The sequence below is a fragment of the Haliaeetus leucocephalus genome, unplaced genomic scaffold (genome assembly GCF_000737465.1).
Source record: "Haliaeetus leucocephalus isolate CR32 unplaced genomic scaffold, Haliaeetus_leucocephalus-4.0 Scaffold517, whole genome shotgun sequence".
NCBI lineage: Eukaryota > Metazoa > Chordata > Aves > Accipitriformes > Accipitridae > Haliaeetus > Haliaeetus leucocephalus.
The window spans coordinates 1,530,996-1,550,489 of record NW_010972953.1 but is presented as its reverse complement, the minus strand read 5'-3'; the positions used below and the strand labels follow the sequence as shown (position 1 = coordinate 1,550,489).

At 40.8% G+C, this 19,494-nt stretch overlaps 2 protein-coding genes across 3 annotated transcripts in view; one reads left to right on the top strand and one right to left on the bottom strand.

Moving 5' to 3' along the window:
• Positions 1–21: 21 nt before the first annotated feature.
• Positions 22–15,977, bottom strand: CLSPN (claspin). Its single transcript, XM_010575985.1, has 25 exons — positions 15,861–15,977; positions 14,620–14,749; positions 13,590–14,044; positions 12,722–12,886; positions 12,269–12,358; positions 11,955–12,027; positions 11,305–11,413; positions 10,472–11,028; positions 9,249–9,440; positions 8,193–8,380; positions 7,466–7,668; positions 7,142–7,206; positions 6,535–6,740; positions 5,888–6,048; positions 5,565–5,791; positions 5,214–5,328; positions 4,410–4,491; positions 3,992–4,083; positions 3,213–3,377; positions 2,997–3,118; positions 2,617–2,744; positions 1,999–2,101; positions 1,462–1,544; positions 1,093–1,254; positions 22–883 (listed from the first exon to the last, which is right to left on the bottom strand). Exons 1-25 carry the CDS (start codon positions 15,879–15,881, stop codon positions 770–772), a joined length of 4,008 nt encoding a protein of 1,335 aa, XP_010574287.1. The 5' UTR covers positions 15,882–15,977; the 3' UTR covers positions 22–769.
• A 1,542-nt stretch (positions 15,978–17,519) lies between these two features.
• Positions 17,520–19,494, top strand: part of AGO4 (argonaute RISC catalytic component 4) — a 15,216-nt gene continuing 13,241 nt past the window's right edge. For both annotated transcript variants that reach the window (XM_010575982.1, XM_010575984.1), the window contains exon 1: positions 17,520–17,588. The gene's annotated coding sequence lies outside the window, so the exon portion shown is untranslated. The remainder of the gene's footprint in view (positions 17,589–19,494) is intronic.

The following is a 19,494-nucleotide window of genomic DNA, read 5'->3' as shown; positions in this document are numbered from 1 at the left end:
AAACCAAACCCCCCCCCCCCCCCCCAAATACTCAAATAAAAAACCTCAACACACCTTCTTTTCCTCTCCTACGTCTGCTATTCACACTCTTCCCTCTCCACATATGCACATTCATATGCATAAGAATTTAAACAGCAATAAAAACTGGGAAAGAAATCCCTATTGTACTGTCTCATAGAAGACTGGGACCTTCTTTAAAAATATACATTTCAAACATAAATTAGAGCTTCTTAAAATGTCAAGCTAATAAATGCTTAAACATTAAACAAGGCATTGGAGGAAGCTATAGCTAACTTCGTACTGCAAGTGTAAGCAACATCTGTCCTGCTATAGTTAACACTGCTTTCTTCTTACCCAAAACTGCAGAAATACCTCCTCCATCTGTGCTTTAAGCTAACTGCAGCATTTCTGCGTCATACCTGTCACATGAGCGGTATTTTCAGATGGAACTGATACCACTGAAACGTGAGATTCTGCGAGGACAGTATACAGTAGTGTAAGTTTCCTTAATGCTTGGGAAAGACCAAGTTAGCATTTCATTCCAAACCAAGCATGGATTTTGTGCTCTCATTTGCCACGGAGCACCGAGAAAAAACAAAGGGGAATAAAGACAACCATTGCCTGGAAATTACTGGAACTTGTGAATTAAGTGGCAGCCTGAGAACGTACAGCAATTTATTTACCTTCCTGATGACTGCTGGCAGATTTGCAAAACAAACCGCAACTGGCAAAGAGACAAGATACAACCTCTGGCCCTAAAAAGCAACATTCAGCTCTCCAAGTACTGGAATATACTTCGACTTTGACTCGATTCCTCTGTGCTGTCTACCCTGGGCCGTTTGGCCAGAGATGTTATTACTGCAGTAGGACCTCTTTTCTTCACCTACAGGGGAGTAGAATACATTAGAACGTATAAAATCTCCAAAAAGTTGAAATTCTGAATTACCAGAGAATTATTTGGTGTGGGAGCACATACTAGGAAACCACAGAGAATATTTAAAACAACAGTGCTCTTAACTACTTGGCAGTGCTTAGTGCCTGTACATTTAAACAATCTACACAATTGGCAGCACATTCCACACAACTCTTTACCTGAAGTTTTGATTTCTCCTTTGCCTCTTCACTCTTGTCTGGGGAAAGTGTATGAAAGACAAAGTTCCTTGAATTTCGAGGTGCATTTGGATTAAGATCTGACATTGCTGCTAGCTTCTGAAGGACAGCTTTAGGTCTGTTCAAGAGAGACCCATTTTTTATCTGAAGAACAAAGAAATGCTGCATTAAACCACTCACATGAACAAGACAGCTCTTTTAGTAGGTTACTCTTAATAGAAAAGACTACTGCCTACTGAAGTGTTACTCACTACCATACAAACCAGAAATAGCCAGAATCTAGGGTCAGCTGACTTTGCTGTGTTCTACAGATGCAGTTTGGAAATACCATTTTTCAGAACCATTACCAACCTGGATGTCACTGGCAGGTCTGAATGTTTCAAACGGGTTCCTGGGTAACAGTGTTGTGTCTTGTACCACTACTGCTGGGCTTGCTAGCAGAGACAGAGGAAGATGTCAGTTTCTGAATTTAATTTGAAGGAATATAATTTTATATCAAACTGAAGAACTTGGAATTGACAACAGACAGCAAACACTGGCGGGGGAGGGAGGGGGGGCAGAAATCTGCATCAAATTCCTTTACATCATCAGTTGTATGGCTCATAGAGGAATTTATTTCCACTCTACAACTTTTTTTCCAAAAAGTAGCATACTATTTTATTAAGCAAATACACACAATTATCATCAATCTTGCAGTTGCATATTTTCAATGCTTTTATACCTTTAGCCTTTCAAGTTCGGGAAGACATGAGCTCAGACTGGTGTAAGAAAACTAGACACTGGAGTTTTCTGATCTGTGGCCTGCTTCAATGGAGACTACAAGTGATGACTGAAATTTAAGCTTTATTTCTCTTACTTGATTGTCACTTCAATAAAAAGTAAGCTTACTTTTCTTCTGTAGGGACTTAGCAGTTACTTTTTTTGCTAGTTTCATGAATTGGCTGTCTTCACCGATTTCTTCTTCCTCCTCCTGCTCTTTATTTTTTTCCTTCTGTAGTAGAGAGAAGACACTTCATAAAATTGAAAAGTTAAAATTAAGAATGAATGTTTCATTCAGTATTTTAAGTAGACCAAGTCCTTTCATTATGTAAATTAATAGTCTTTTTTATTTACTTTCTACTGTGAAAGTTTATTGCAACTTCTTAGACACTTTATCATCCTTGTTCTATTAATGAACAGCAAACCTGTACTATCACATTCAGCTGACAAAGCTGACCTAATACTGAAACTTCTAAAACTTGAAGGTATGCTCCCAGCGTAAGAAACTTATTTCAGCTTTGAAGCCGACTTGTTTCAGAACGTAGTTGTTTTGCCTCTCCCTTCTGAATTAGTTTCTCTCTCTGTACAATACTTGTAGAAGAGAAAGAGCAGAATTCACAATGAAAAACAAAGATACATTTATGAACGGTATTTTTTCCAGAGTTTAACTTGAGGAACTAACAATTTCACCTAGCAATGGTATAGAGAAATATCAAGCAAGATGCCATTCTGGAAGCTAACTATTACCTGCTCACGAAGCCACTGTTCTCGTTCAAATCGCTCTTTCCTCCATTTTGCTTCTGTCTCATCAAACTGTTCATTTTCATCATCATTATCCGAATCTCTCTGAAACAAGTCAATCTGTGAAGCATAATCTAGACAAAGAAAAAAAAATTAGCTATTAATTTTACAAGAGGCATAAAATATGCAGACTAGTAAAAAACCAAAAAAATCCAACACACACACAAAAAACCCTATCCAAAACCAGACCCCCTCCAACCCAACTTATTTCTGAAAGATTATTTACTTCTGAAGGACTACCAAGTGGTATTTCATACACACACACACACACACTCTCTCTTTCCAATCTTTCACCCCCATCTGTTAACCATAGATCAGAAAGGCACCTATGTTTTTCCATCTGAATCTCCTCATTCTGCCAGGGCCATCACTATGCAGGTCACCATCAATGAGGTATCGCTCCTGGTACAAGCGTAACTGACGCTTGTCATCGTCAAGCATTGCCTTCCTATCAACACAGGAGAAAGGGAGGAGGTTAGTCCAGTTTATACCCAAGAGCCATGACTTCACACACACAAATATATACTAATACTGTCACTGACATGTGTAATTTCTGTATTTGATTTTCTAATTCCACTTCATTAGGGAGTTCCTCATCAATAATCTCTTCTTCATATTCATCCAGGTCTTCACCATCATATTCATCCTCACTGCCCACATCACTCCCTGACAGCTCTGCCTCATCTTCCATGAAATCCTGCAGTTTTCTATAAAAGAATATTAAAAGAGTTCAGTTTGGTAGACCAATAATCAAACAAATCTTCTGAAAGCAAGATTTATCTTTTGACATAAAATTAACACATATCCTAAATGAGAAAACATGAATCATCTTTATTTTTTTGTAACAGACTAATACTTGAGTTCTTGCACATTCCCATACACGGCCTGCCAACATACAACACCCCAAATTATTGTCATCCACCAGATTCCTTGCCAGTTGCCTACCAAATGTGATAGCAATGATAACTGCCAACTAGATGTTTTACTTGCTAAAACGAATAAAGATCTTAAGACAGGAGGAATGAAAACAATACTTCTGCACTCCCGCATTTTTTTTGGTCAAAAAAAATGTTGCATTGATTTCATTGTGGCCTTTTGATTTCCATCTACAATGAAAATTATAATGGAAATCATCTATAACCCACCAGCAACATAGTTAAACTCATGCAACATGACAGCACCAAAGCAAGAAAACAGCTGGAGCCAACACCATAAACATCAGATACTAAAGCTGGGGAGGGAATAATTATAGACTAAATTTATAGTGCTATTAAAATTCTATTCTGTCTGGCAATTAATATACAAAAAAAGATGTACTTACAATTTTTTCTTCAAGCCCCGTCTATGTCTCAGCAGTTCTTCTTCATCACTCATTTCTGCTTCTTCAGCATCACTATCTCCACCTTTTTCATCCTGTCAAAGAGAAAGTTTTCAGAAATTGGATTTCAGAAGTGGAGTGCTTTGTAATGACAACTTCTTCTATTCTTCAGTCAATAAACACAGACTAAAACACCACAGATTTTTCAGAGGATTTGCTATGTTAAGATGCTTTGTCCACCATATCATAATATTAAGGAGACATTTTAAGCAATCCAAACATTGCTCTTAAAAATGTTTCAGTAGCTTGTTCTGGAAGTCAAAATTCTTTGCATTGATGGTTATATTAAAAAACTAAGTAGATAAATGGAGTTCTCTTAGTCAGAATGCTGTAGCAGTTGTTCTGCTCCATCAGTTCATACCTCTTCACTATCAAAGGCATTGTCATCTGTTAAAAGCTGAAAATCACCAAGTTCTTCTTGCTCCTCTTCATCATCTTCTTCCCTAGGAGAAAGTAAATGAAAGAAATGCATGTTTTCATTTCACCTCCAATGATGGCTTCACAATAATTCAAAGCAAGATTTCAACCATCATGATAGCAGGTCTCAGGTAATAAGCTGTGAGCATTCAAAGAGCTAACAGTCTCTCAACAGCATTTAGCTTTAAATGCCCTAAATCCTCATTAGCATTGATGTTTTATTTTAAGACTTCAGGTCTTCGCTTGCAGAAACCATGGGGCAAGTACTAAATCCTGAGTTTCTTTCCCCTTAAAATTCCTCTTGGATCCCCCTAACATTCCTGTTTAAGCCTCATTATCCTTTTGTCAGGCAGCCATACACCTTTCCAGTTTAACCAATGGAGAAAATGCAAATACTAACATTTGGTTATGGTTCCTGTAGTTTGGTAACAGCCCAGAATAGAACCCAGAAGTCCTTCATTCTAACAATCTTTTCTCAGTTTGATGAGAGTTCTTCAACACATCTTCCACTATCAGTGAAAGACAAAGAAGAATTTCCCTTCACAGTAACTGTGGGAAACAGTATATGCTGCTGATTTAGAGAGTGATTGCTGAGCAATTTGCAACATTCCTCCCCTTCACACCCAAAACAGACCACACTTTTGCTTACAGCATTTTGAATTGATGTCGAACAAGAAAATGCATTAAGAGTGAAACAAGACAACTACCACTATAAACGTTTGTCAATTTTAGGACAAACAATGCTAACCTGTCTGTGGGAAAGGAGCCCGAACAAAGTGCTAGAGCTTCTGCCATTGGATCTTCTATGTCACTGTCTTTTTCTGCCTTGGAAGATACCGAAGATGCCCATGTTGGAGAACCTGCTACAAAAAGTAGTAAGATTGCAACTTATTAGACAGATACATTTCTACTCTTAAAATATCAGAGAGCATCCTAGAAGTGACAGTTAGCATGCTCCCACAAAGGTGTTAGATTGTTAGAGCTCTCAGAAGTCTCGAAGTTCCACATTCTGCATTAGTGCCCAGGACTAAGGAGTACCTTATCATAAAGCTTATAGATCAAGTAATCATCAAAGCTGAAAACAGACTTCAGGACATACTCTGAGACAAGAATTTTCCTGAGCAAAGATTCAGCAATTCTTCCATGTTCTGCTTTTTGTTGCTGCTGGTATTTGGCACGTGTTCAGCTTGACTGCTAAACTGTCCAGAACACAAGTCCAGTAATTCATCCATATTGGCATCCATTGCATTCTCATCCATACTAGCCAGAGTCAGCTGATGCTTTGAGGACTGGTATTTATTCCTATGTTGTCCAACATTCAAGAACCTGAAAGAAAGTCTGTAGTTAGAAATATCTTGCTGGTCTGTATGTCCTATTTTTGTTAAAGGGCATCAAACACCATCCTTTACACCTATTACTTACCCATCCGCATCAAGCAGCTGGCTCTGAGTGTCATCTTCCAAAGAAAATTGAAACTGTGACTCCCCAGCCCCTGGAAATAAACTCTTAGGCTCAGGAGAGGCATTATACAGGTCCTGGGAATCTTCTATGGGAAGAGAGGGCTCAGATGTCTTTCCTGAGCTCTAGTCAAAGGAATAGAAAAATATGCAAGTTATTTGTTTTGCAAGCCTAGAAATCAAAAGCAAGAATGGGATAAAACATTTAAGCTATTTTAAAGGATTAAGACCATGCAGGAGTCAAGTACATCCACACTGCTCTGATAAATCATAGGAGTTCACTGACATCAGATATTGTGTAGCCCATGTAAGTATGCTTAAAAAAAATATTTATGGTGTACATATTTTAGATATAAAAAACAGATTATATATTCTAAAACGTCAGAGAATAGATGCTAAGTTTTTGTAATGTCATTTTTATCCGTTCCAATGTGGAGACATTTTAAACTCCGGGGACAGTTTGCTTTTCCCAAATCTTACTCATATAAAAGCATTTGGCTAGATGCTGCCTTCTGGTATTAATTTTTTGATAGATCTGACAGTCAGGATAAAATACATTTATTCACTACCCACTGTGTTAATAGACGATAGGAATAGGACTGAGAACCTTACCTTAGAAGCTGAGCTGATAAAGCTTGTTTTGAAAAAACCTGGGGAAGGTGACCTGAAACCTCCTGCTGCAGATAAAAAGTTCCCTCCACGTGACATCTGTTTGCTACAGGGCTGATATGATGGAATCATGGAGCCAATCAACTCAAAGCTGCTGTTATGGCTATTCTCTTTAGCTAGTGTTGGTAGAGAAAATGAATCATCATCCTCTGAAAAAAAAAAAAAATAAATACAGTGCTTAACTTTTTTTTTGTGATCCAGTAAAACCTCAAGATACTATTTTGCAACACTGACACCTTGCTAAAAATTCATTATTTTGTGGTCATGTTGGATTTCTTTCTTCATACAGGATGCATATTACACTTTTTAATTGAATTTCATCTTACTGATTTCTGACGGTTTCTATATTTTTTCCAGCATAATTTTGAACTTTATTTTCCTCTAGTTTTTTCAAGCCCTCCCATTTTTTCACCAGTCTAAACTTTTATAATCATACTGTATAACTATACAGGTGATGAAATAACAAAAATATCGAATATCAATCTCAAACAGAAACTTCTATGTGTGCCAGGTGAAGAAAATGATAGTTACGATAATAGTTCTACTTTACCTAACTTGGCAGGTCCTTTGTCTGTAGCTTCTTCCATTTCAAGTTTCTCATCCGGAAGAGAGTATCTGCAATTCGTTATATACGAGATTAATTGCAAAAAACAAGGTAACACACAAAAATACATCTAGTGCATTTTGATTAAGAAACAGATTATTCCACTATTAGTCATTAGGTTTTTAAAAGAAAATATATATGAATGCACATATAACTACTGGAACAAGACAGGAAAAATAGTTATAAGAAGTACTTCAAATCAAAACATCTACATGTATTGATCAAATATAAAATTGCTCAGGCACCATTTTTAAGGCTTGATTTATTTACCCCATTTTTGAAGAGCTGTCCTTAAAAAGCATCAATGTAGACTCTGTTGAAGGTGGTTTGAGAACAGAATCACAGTGCACAGATTTCTCCAGCTTATCTCCATCAACTGATTCTTTGTCAGTTTCTTTATCACCATCTTCAATGTGTTTCTCTTCTATATCTTCATTATCTTCCTCTGCTTCGCCAAGCAGAAATTCCACATTCTAAAAAATATCCCCAAACATAGCAGAGATACAATTATTGCTTTGGTCTGTCACACTTCTTTGCGTACTTTTCAGGAAAACATTTTAACATATGGAGGATGAAACTGAGTGACATTCACAGTTCTTGCATGCACCTATTCCACTCTGAGACAACTGAAATAGCTTGGTTGTTTCAAGCAACTCTGTTCCAATCCCTTTTAAAAAAGGAAAGGCCATGACAGGTAACCTCAGCTGTCCACTGCTAGCAATAAGCCAAGTATATATAAAAAGAGAAAGTAGCACCAGAATCTTTTATACACTTATATTTGATTTTAATACTGTTTAGACAAATAAGGAAAATACTAATAAATTGAGTTTTGGACAGTCCAAACCCTGAACATGCTAACTATAGCAATTTTTTAGCTTCTAGGAAGAATTCTTGGCAATTTCCCTAATATTAGTAGTGTACAAAAGTCTCATTTCACTGGTGAGAGGCAACAGAATTGAGAAGCTGACTAGGTTACGTAAAAATGTTGCATACAGACCTCATGACTGCCTTCTTCCTCTTCCTCAGACTCATCTGTCATCTCTTCCTCCTCCTCTTCTTCTTCTTCTTCCTCCAACATGTCCTCATTATCCAATTTAAACAATGCTTGCCGCTTTTGGCGTTCCTCAGTCCTGCGGAGTTTCATGGCCTCCTGGAGTTTAGCCTTCAGCGCTTGTAGCTTTTCACCTGGACAGAAATGAATAAATGAATACATTACATGTACTACAGTGAATTCTTAACTTCACTGCCTTCAAGCATCCAATCTATTGTAACTAAACACATAAAAAGGGAATTAAAAAGTTACTTGTTTTTAAATGTTTTTATGAATTTATCTGCCAGCTATAAGAGCTACAGCAGTCAGTTTCAATAAACTCAATTTAGAGAGACCACACATCTCATGAATTATCAAGATTTCTCATTATCCATAAATGTCACTGGTGCAGCACTCTGAATGAGATAGGGTCTGTCTCTCCACTCTGTCTTTTGGGAAAAAGAGCATCCAATTGCCACGGGCAGATGGGCTATAGCACATGAAATAATTAAGAGCAGCTAAAAATAACATGTGCCCATAGAACTAGCCAAATAATCTGTTTCTTTTAATGGATACTATGAGTCACATTCCACACACATTTTCGTTTGCACATACATACAATTCTATTAGAAACCACAGTATAGAAATAAGGAAGCATGAGAGATCTAATAAATGGTAATAGTTCACAAGAAGCCTGAGAGTTACATTCAAAGCACTGATGGAAGAGAACAGTACAGATACAGGTTTACACAAAATTTTGGTACAGATGGGGAGAAATCCAGAGAACCAATCACAAAGATCTGACTGAAGCTGTTCAACGCAGGTCAGTGCTATTTAAGAAGTCTATCAAGATTCTTTTTTAAAACAGGGCTATCCATTAGAGGGAACATACATACTAATTTCACAGATGAAGATCCCTTCAGCTGTATTTCATAGGGCAGCATTGGGAAAGGGAGTATGAGAGAGAAAAAAAGACAAAGTGTTTTCCAATTCAACCATCATCACTTCTTCTCACAAACCGACCTGGCTTTGTGTGGACTGTTTCATCCAGGCTTTCTGCAGCTAACACTGCTGGTACCACATCTGCTTTCAGTTCCTCTTTTCCTTCAGATGTAGTCTCCTTACGAATAATGTTCACGTTTATGGTCCGTTCAGCTTTGGATTTTGACGTTCGAAGAGTGTGCTTCAAGAAACGTGCTTTCAAGGCTTCCAATTCTTTAAATACATATTAATTAAATTTCAAAATGCAAATTAAATTAATTTGATAGCATTTAAAAGCATTCAGAGTTAAAGTTTTATCAAGAGTAGGTCTTGAGAAATTTTTTTTTCCCCAAAGGAAGTTAGTTACAAACTCTGTATCTTTAATATTGAAATATTTGCAAAACCATTCTACTGGACTAATAAAACAATAAAGTATTACAGAATATTTTTGCTGTAACTTGTACTTAATTGATGTTAGCTAATATTAAATTACCTTAGCATTGACTATGATTTATCCAGAAGACCTCAAGTCACTTCCAGTCTAGCCTTCCAGCCACCAGGCAATTCTAAACTTCTATTAACACATATGTCTAAAACCAGACTGATGGCTGACAAAAAACTGTTTCTTGGCAGAGGTCAGTTTCCTCCATGCACAGAAGTAGCATCCAGTCCAGACATTCTCTTAATATCTTCTAATACATAATAGATTTAACGGAGTTACAAAATTGCCTAATCATTTGCAATCTCTCCCTGAAACAAGGTCAATTATTTAATATTGATGAACCAATGTTCAAATTCCAGTACCTAGAAGACATTCAAACCATTCTTGCTACAGAAGTAAATTTTTGCTTGCTATCCAGCCTTGCCTTTTAACAAAATCAGTGGTAAACACTCTGGAACACAGGCCAGTTTTGTTTCCAGATAATTACTGCATGCCTCGTTTTGAATCCATTTGAAAAAGTGCTCCCATGTGCTTTAAGTACCAACATAATTCACTATAGCAAAATGGAAATAAATCATTCATCACTAAATAGTTATCACTGCACATTCCTTCAAGCTTTCAAACATTAAGGACTCGGAACTTCCCTTTTAAACATTAGCTGGAAGAAAAGGGATACCAACGTTAAGCAAAGAATCCATACTAGTAAGTGAACATGCCTGACTCTTCTATTGCCTAAACATTTCTCAGAGATGTTCCAGTTAAAGTCAGATTAACTCTGCTTACTTGGACAGATACAACAGGATTACAACAATAAAAGCGATACCTTTATTTGAATCAGATTCGTCAAGGTTTATAAAGGATTCATTGCCAGAGCAGATTCTTGGTTTGATGGACAGGTCTATTCCCAGTTCACGAAGTTTATCCAACTTGGACTTCCTCACTTTTTCAGGTTGTGCCACCAATCCAGGCCCCACTTGCTGATCGCTTTTTTCACCTTGTAAGTCTGGTGCCGTTTCACCTCTTTGCTCAAGGGCATCTCCTTCAACTGCCAGAGGAATTTCATTCTCTTTTTGTTCACTACAATCAGTGCTTTGGAAGTTAGAGTGCTGTTGTTCTTCTGTATTGTTATCAGTCATTACAGTCCTAACTGTATGAGAATCATCACTGTCCTGCCTAGGCTTCTCAGCACAGTCTTCTCTAGAGTTCTTTCCTACATCAGCAAGAGGCTTGCTCACAGTAGTATCAACATCTCTGCCAAGGTTTGTTTCTGGTTCATTAGCTGCTGATTGATCACCTTCTATTTGCCCATCTTTGCAATCCGTGCTCCAGTTCTTAGTGTCTGCAGATTCTTCATTTAGGGATAGCTGGTATTTAGTGGACCTAATGAAGCCAGAAAGAAATGCCTCATGTTAACAGTGACACACTCGTAATTTCCAGATGTTCATGGAATTAAAGAAGCCTAAGAAAGTTTCTTAATAAAACTTTCTGGTCAAAGCAACAGGTAAAATTAAACCAGAAAAAAGCTGTGACTGTCCACAGAGCAGCCGTGTATGTCATACGACACCTATAGCATGCAAAAGTCTGGTTATCCCCAAAAGCAAAGCTGGGATATCCTCAAAATTTATGAAAAAATATGAGAAAGGTTTAAGCGCTTACTTCAGCAATGCCATGGCATTTCCTTGACATACTGGTCGAGGTCTACGCTTGAAGAAGTCGTGAACGCTTTTGGTCTCAGGCACATGATATGGGAGAGACACAGACGATTCTACCAGAGAAAGGAGGTGAAAGAAAATTTAAAAAGTTATCCGAGAGATTTATTTGATATCTCTGAAATTCAAAGAAGCTTGACACAAGTATTTTGCAGCAAAGACATCTGATTAGGCACAAACAGCACAGTTTAAACAAGTACAGCAAACACTGCTGTTTGGGAAAGAGTTCCAACAGCAACAGTCTTGAAGACCAAATTTGCAACATGTCCCTGGATTCATTAGGAAATTAATTGTGATGTTTATACCAAAACTGAAACTGGTCTTGACATTCTATTACATGCCTCTCTCTAAATATTCCACTAACTTTAAACAAGCTTACAGGCTCAAGTGTTTGCACAATGATTATTTTTCTTTTTCAATAGTTACAAAGATATCTTTTAATAGGACCTTGAATAAAAATGGTCTTGCACCCTTCAACCTTAAATAACTCATGCTAGGTGAAAGAAGGCTCTAACCTTTTGGGTAAATTCTTTCAGTTTCTCCCCTGAATTTTTTAATAGTTTATACCCCTCTACGTCCAAAGAATTTAAGTTTTACCTCTAATAAGTCGTTGGGTCTCACTATGTAGTTGTTTAATGGCTTCTTTACTTAACCTTGCTGCTTTCCGCTCCTTAAGGAAAGAAAAGAAAGGCTTCTGAAGTCAGAAAAAAAAAAAAAGAGGGACTCTATCTATACTTTTTAAATAGCTTATTTTTCCCTTTCAAACAGAAAGCAGTCAGAATAAAGCAGCCAGTTAAAAAAAAAAAGATTAAAAATAGTAAACCAAAAAAAACATTGAACAGCATGCATACAAAAAACATCTGAGTCACTACAACAAACAATGGAGAGCTTTAAAAAGAAGAATACTTCACCTTCCTTTTTGGTTCTTTTAATACAGGTTCCTCATTCTCATCATCAAATACATGTTTGTAGCCTTCACCCTCAGAAAACCATTCTTTGTTCTACAGTGCATAAAAGAGATTAATTTATTTGTCTAGATACACAGGCACTACCAAGGACAAACAAGTCAAAAGTAAAAATCATTGTACAGAATCATCACTGGTTACCAAAACCAGTAAGCAATCTCATAAACCAAAACAAATCCCACATAATACCTATGGTAGATTTCCAAAGCTCCTACTATAGCATTATCTCTACAACTTTCCAGGACAACATCTGTCCATCTTTAAGAACAAAAAGCAGAGGACTATTCTCTCCTCTGTCATAGCAGTAGAAGTGCACCGTTGTCAAAGAGTTTTAATACATGCTCAAGTACAATATTTCCCACTAATAACCAATAATCTTGTATCCCTATCAAATGTTACCTTATATTTTTTTATTTTGTTTTTCACCGCCGCTCGTATTGATTCTATTGACTCTTCATCCTCTGGGGGGTAATCGTTTTCCTCTTCTAAGCCATTATCAAAAAGTTCTTTGTCATCAAGAAGACATCCACTGTCATTAAAAGGATACCTCTGACCACCATCTACCTGCTTGCCATAAGAATAAAGTATTTGTGTAATTCATATCAGAAGCTCCCCTTCAGTTCTTTGACATTAATTCAAGATTACTGTCAAAAGGTCTTGATGAAAGAAGTTAGAAAAAGTACATGCCATCTTTAATCTAGCATCTTGTGTGTTCTGTAAGCCAGTCATATTCACTTTACAGCACTGCAAAGTTGACAAGGTAATTCATGGAGCAATATTCCCTACATCTATGGTAAGCAGGGAATTTCAGTAATTACTGAAGACCAAAATGACTCCGAGAGAATAAATTAACACTTCAAATATACATTTTACAAATAGCAACAATATGCAACCTCCTAAGCAGCCACTTATTTAGACCAGAATTCCAATTTGAAAGTAGCCCAAAGCTTCCTCCAGAAACTAGCACAGCAATGTAGAGAAAAGCTGAAATAACAATCAAAGCACCCTGCGCACATAACAAACCCCCAATGAACCCAAAGAATTTCTGCCTGGCTTAACACGCACTGACGATAAATCATCAAGCGTTAGGGTTTGTATTTTCTTTGCAGATGAAACTGGTAGACTCATATGGTATTCTGCGGATACCACATCTGTTGTAGGAATGTGGACACTAGCAATGTTGAAGCATTGAAACACAATAAGCAAATGCAGTAATAAATTTAAGGTAGTTGAGAAAACATCTGAGATTTTCTGCCAAAATATATACCTCTGCTCTAGGCTTCTTTTCTTTTTTCAGCTGTTTAATGGACTGAATTTTTCTCTCCTTCTCCTTTCTTCTTCTTGATTTTCCTACAGCTTTTTTTGCTGATTCTTCTTCAAAATCATGTTTATGTTTTCTGTACTTTTTCACAGATTTTAGGGGCGTCTCCTCTTCAGATTCCTCCTCAGACAAGCCAGCCTTTCTGCTTGTTTCAAGGTTTTCAATCTGCAATCGGTCACCAGTGTCACTGTCATCACTATCTAGCAGACCTTGGCGAATCCGATGGGATTTCTTGTTCCTCTGGGCAGTAATGTTCTCTTTTTCCTCTCCATTTTCCTTGTCTCCACCCGGAATATTGTTGTGCACAAAAGAGCCACCATCCTCTCCATCTTCGCTGTCACTGTCCTGAAGCACCTTCTTGCTTTTTGCTTTTTTACGTACAAAAATCTCTTCCTCTGAATCTGACAAAATACATTAAAAGAAAAGAAATGATGCACACTATGGAGAGAAAAATTCCTCAGGTTAATTAACAAACAATTAGTTAAACAAAGTTATGTATCTGTTAAATTTCACAGATGTCAACATCTATAGCAAATCAGCTTGAACTCAAGTTTTCAAAATCCACTTCTCCCTGCAGTGCAGTATAAAAATGACCCAAATTGATGTTACAGGTTTTTAACCTTTAAAAAAAAAGGCACAGCTGAAAATCCTTCACTGATTGATAGATTAGTGACTTGCCTTGAAACAGTAATAAAACCCACGGTAAGTAACTCAACAAGCACATAGATTAAGCAAATCACAAAAAGAAAGGAAATAAGCAATTAAGACACATCCCATTTACTATTTCCCTTTCTGTACCTCAAAAAACACTTTTCAGAGATTTACAGATGTCTGCCCACATTCTGAGCAACAAAAAAGGCACTTTGGATTCCTACAGGTCACGCAATGACAACTTCCTAAAAAGGTATTTATAAAATGAAAAAGGCACCATTGAAGGCAACAACCACCAGGGACAATCGATGGAAATATTACAGACCTCTGTCATCAAGAGACGCTATCCCCTTGCTGAAGTGACCTGGAGAGGCTGTTTCACAGCTGCCCTGTCCGCTGTCAGAGTCACTATCAAGGGCTTTCTCCAAGTCCAAATTCAAATCTTCTAACGGAAACTACAAAGCAAAATAAAATTCTCCTTACTGTGGTTAAGTGTTGTTCATGCAGTAATGACTCTTGGTGTCTAACTTCATTCCAAAACCTTGGCTAATCCCTTACACACAGTTATATACAAATTAATTCTTACAAGGATAATGTATGTGTATTTATGTGAAGGGGGATTACACTACAACTTTTATTAGTACTGAAAGGTGAGCTTGCATACAGGAAAAAAAAAAGAGAATCAACATACTGGCTGATCTCCACTGATGATAATTCAAAACCATTAAAATGAAAACTTTATTCTACCACATCTGCATTTCACCAAAATTAATTAAACAGGGACCAGTAAACACCTGAGAGGATTCTTTAGAAAGGCTCCTCCATGACAAGGTGCCCAAGCCCGGCGTGCAGGCACGCTGCAACAGAAGGGCCCCTCTCCTGTGTCTCAGGAACGACCCCCCCCCCTCACGGCTGACACCCCCCCTCAGTGGGCCGCTACAGGCCTGGCGCCACGGCACGCCGCCGGGGCAGCAGGCCAGCGCGGTCACAGCCTTGCCCAGCGCTGCCGAGGCGTTCCGCTGCCTTGGCCGGGGTTGGGGGTGGGCAAAGAGACCCTCACCGGAGAGGGGGGGGAACGACACGGAGACCCTCACCGGGGGGCCCTGACGAACGGCCCCGGCCGGAGCCTTCCACAGCCCCCAGCGTGCACCGCGCCCGCCCGCCGGGCCAGGCGCCGCCTTCCCGGCATGCACCGCGCCCGTGGGCCTTCCCCGCCCCCAGCATGCACCGCGCCCGCGGGGATAGGTCGAGCACAGACTCCCCGGCATGCACCGCGGGAGGCAAGGCGGATGGGCGAGCCGCCGGGCATGCCGGGAAATGTAGTCTGCGGGAAAAAAAAAAAAGGGAGCGAGCCCGGTAACGGCGCGGGGCCGCCCGCGCTCAAGGGCGGCTGAGGAGGCGCGGCGACCTCCCCCGCCGCCACCACCTCACTCTCTACTCCTCGTTACCCCCCTCCCCAGCCCTCGTCCGCGCCACAGCCAGAGGAGTCCCAAGGTCGTGGGCAGCCCAGGAGCTGCCGCCAGCGGCAGCCGGCCAGTTAGCGCAGAACGGAGCAGCAGGACTCACCTCAGCGGGAGCCGCCGCCATGGCCTCGGCCCGACACCGCCCCAGCGCTCCCGCCGCACAGCTGCGTAGGAAACCGCTTCGAGTCTTCGCGCGCTGCCCCAGTCCCGCCCAACCCCGGAAACAACCAATAACTGCCCGCGGCTATCCCACGTAGCCCCGCCCCTCGCCTCTTTATTGGGAGATATTTTCCGCGTAGCCCCGCCCTCTCCGCCTGGCCCAATCAGTGCTCGCGCTTCGAGGCCACCCCGCGCGCCTCATAAGGCCGCCCTGTGGCTGCCTCCTCCCTTCAGTCAGGGTGAGGATGAGGAGGGTGAGGCGGCGGTGAATGGCGGCCCTGCGGGGCCGACTAAGGGTGGCCGGGGGTATTAGGCCTGTCTACAGCCGTGTGTCCGGGCCTCAGTTGGTGTGAGCAGTCCTCCCTGTGCGGCGGTAGGCTGTGTGGGTGCCTCAGGGGTCTGCAGGCCGGGCCCAGCCCCCTGAGGTAGGCTGGTCCCTTAGAGCTCAGGCCGGGTCGTGTCGCAGAAGGGGCTTCAGTTGTGAGGGCAGCCCGGCCCTGTCTCCAGAGCCGGTGTGAGCTAACACCAGTGTCTGCTGCGGTGTCACCCGTGGAGGCCACAGACCTGGTCCCGGGCACCTTGCAGGCATTTGCTAGAGGGAGCACAAAAGCCTTCCCCTTGCGATCAGGATTGGTGAGTACAGATGAGTCTGAGTAGAGATAAGTCTCACACCTCAACTCATTTCTCTGTCTGCTCTGTATAAAGTGCTGCCACCACGTAACACCACCAAGCCTGCAGTGTGTAGGGTCCCAATTCTGCCAAAGAGGGGAAAGGATGGCAGGTCAGAGCTCAGCCCTTATGCTTGAGGCTTCTCCAGAGCCATAGGAAGTCATGGAAAAACAGAACTGTTTGCTTTAAGTGGCTGTGAGATGTGTGCCATCTCTTCTTTCCCTCCCCAGAGCTTGGAACTTCTAGGGGTGTTTGCAACCCACTTCCTACTGGTGACAGCTGGAGGGAGAGCAGCGAGCTGGGGAGAGTGTCAGGGACCTTGTTCTGAACTAGTTATGGATGTTTGGCACTCCTTCATTTTGTTTGCTTTGGAGGACATATTGCTACAGTAATGTGGGGGTTTTTTTTCCAAGTTAAACAGCAGTAATCTGCTGTTGCTGAAGGTGAGCCCAGAAAAAAAGCATGTATGTGTTCCAGAGCGTTTAGTACCAGTCAGTTTTGTGGGGGATAAAGAGCAGATGGACTAATCTACTATGACAGTTCCCATATAGCCAACAAGTCTGAGAATGGAGGAAGTGAGAAAGGCAAATGTCCGTGAAACCCACTGCAAACATTACAATACAATTCTGGTTTCCTGTAGCTGCTACAGGAGCTACAGTAATTTAATAATTACTATTTAGTAATGGGGGAGACAGATGCTGGCTCTACAAAAACACCACTAGTCTGTATAATTAAGATACTGTCTTTAACCTACTCCAGTCAGAGAAAGAAGAGAAAAAAGAGTCCTCAATTTTAGTAACAAATTAAATTACCTGCTTTTAAAAAAGGTATTTGCTTTTGTGAATAAATAAAACCTTGGAGTTTATGGACTGTTGTGCAAATGTAAACAAAACATATTCAGCTAGTATTTAAGACTCTCTGTTCTTTTTCTGCAGAACGCTGTGTTCTTTGCTGAAGAAGCATTAACTGCGGACCTTTGCTTCCTGATGCTGTTTTCTAACTGGTAACTGAATGCAAAAAGGGTGGTGGCTTCACACTAGAAATTCCTGGAATTTGGGGATCTTTCTAGCTAGTCTGACAGTAAAAAGAAAAAAATACTAGCAAACAGTTTATTGTTTACTCAAGGCTGTAATCTCACTGCTATGTTAGGAATAGTTTTGAGAGTCAGCTGGCAAGAAAAAGGTGGCAAAAAGATTAGCTACTTGCCATATTCAGTTATTTCTGGTCCCGAGTTCTGTTACTCATACCTGGCACACAAAGGCAGTCTCATGGAATGGGTAAATCTTGGTAAACATTTGCCATTAAGGGGATTCTAAACTAAATTAAAACTTTTTTTTTTAGTCCTGGATAAAGTACCATATTAAAACATTCATTTTCTAAAAGCTAGCTTATGAATCTATTTTTTACTAAATAATATACTCCTTCCACAACCTCTAGCAGGTGAGATGTTTAGAAGGAAATCTTCAGAACTAAAGCCTATCATAACTACTGTCTGTCACAACCAAATTAGGTCTTACCGCTGGAAACATGTAGCTGTTTTCAATATAAGGGTGGGTTAACATGGAGAAATAAGGTTCTGACCACTTTGGCAGTCAGGATGCCTCAATGTGTACATAATATTTATCAAGTTAATTGCTTTTTCTGACTTTTTTGAATTTATAATGCATTAAATATAGGCTTGAGTTGTCATACTCAGCAACTTACAGGACCAAGCCTTTGTATTGCAGATTTCTTGAGGTAGAGATTGTATCTTTGTTTTTTTAAAGTACTGTTTGCATAGCCCTACTTTTATGTTTTTTATGCATAGATATGCAGAATAATAGCATGGAAACGTTGTCAGACATCATGGGGTTTTGTTACTGGTCTTGTAAAACTGGTGTTTCCCTTAAGTATTCATCAACTGCTGTCAGGCAATTATATGAGAATCTCAGGTTTCATTTCATTTTAAAATAGGTTTTTGATGCTTCAACTTGGAAAATATCAACCTGCAGGTTAAAGAAGGAAAATAAAATGGGCTTGGCATTTATTATTTATAAGATGCTTTGACTTCTGACCCTCTTGCGAGTTGGCTGAGAATTGTTGGCTAAACAGAACCCGAGGGGTGTGTGAGGGAGCAGCTCACTAAAATAGCATAAGCTGCTTAAAAAGGCGAAAAGTCTGTAACCCCCTTATTTAAGGGCACTTGGCCTGAAGCGTTGGCTTTTTAAGAAAAAGAGAAATTTATCCTCTGTGAGCCTGCTCCCCTTGCAGGCTGAAAACCAGCCCAGGGGACCCTCTCTGACAGGCCGGGGAGCCACCGAAGCGGGCGCAGGGTCCGTGACGAGGTTCGCCCCGGGAGCCGAACGCCCCAACCGGCGGGACACCGGCCGGTTCCGTGCCGCCGGTGCTTTCCGGGCGGCTCCCGGGCGATGTCCCATGATTGCTATCGATCTCCGTGCCGGCTGCCGGGCGGTCATCGATCGTTAAGACCTCGCAAGCCGGTCCGCTGTGCCGACCGGGCCGGCACCGGGGGGACGTGCTGGTGGTCCTGGTCGCAGCCCTGAGGTGTTCGGTGTCCCGTCGTTCGCCTGACTTGTACCAATCCTGGGTTTTGGGTTGTATTTTGGGTTTTTTTCAGGCGTTTTAAATGGCATTAGGGCTGTTTAGCTGGTACGGGAAGTTATTCAGGGTGTAATTAATTAAGCCGGGCAAGTTCCCCGTTTCGGGGCGCAGCCGAGGACCGGTGGAAGCCGGAGCTGCCCGTCACGGAGCGTGCCCGAGTTTTCGGTTCATTATTAAACCTGCGAACGGACGTCGGGCTCCGGGGAAGGGGGTGTGTGTGTGTGAGAGAGGAGGGAAGCTCCCCTGGCCGCGGGGACCGGGGCAGAGCCTCCCGCCGCCCCCTGAGGCGAAGGGCGGGGCGGCGGGCG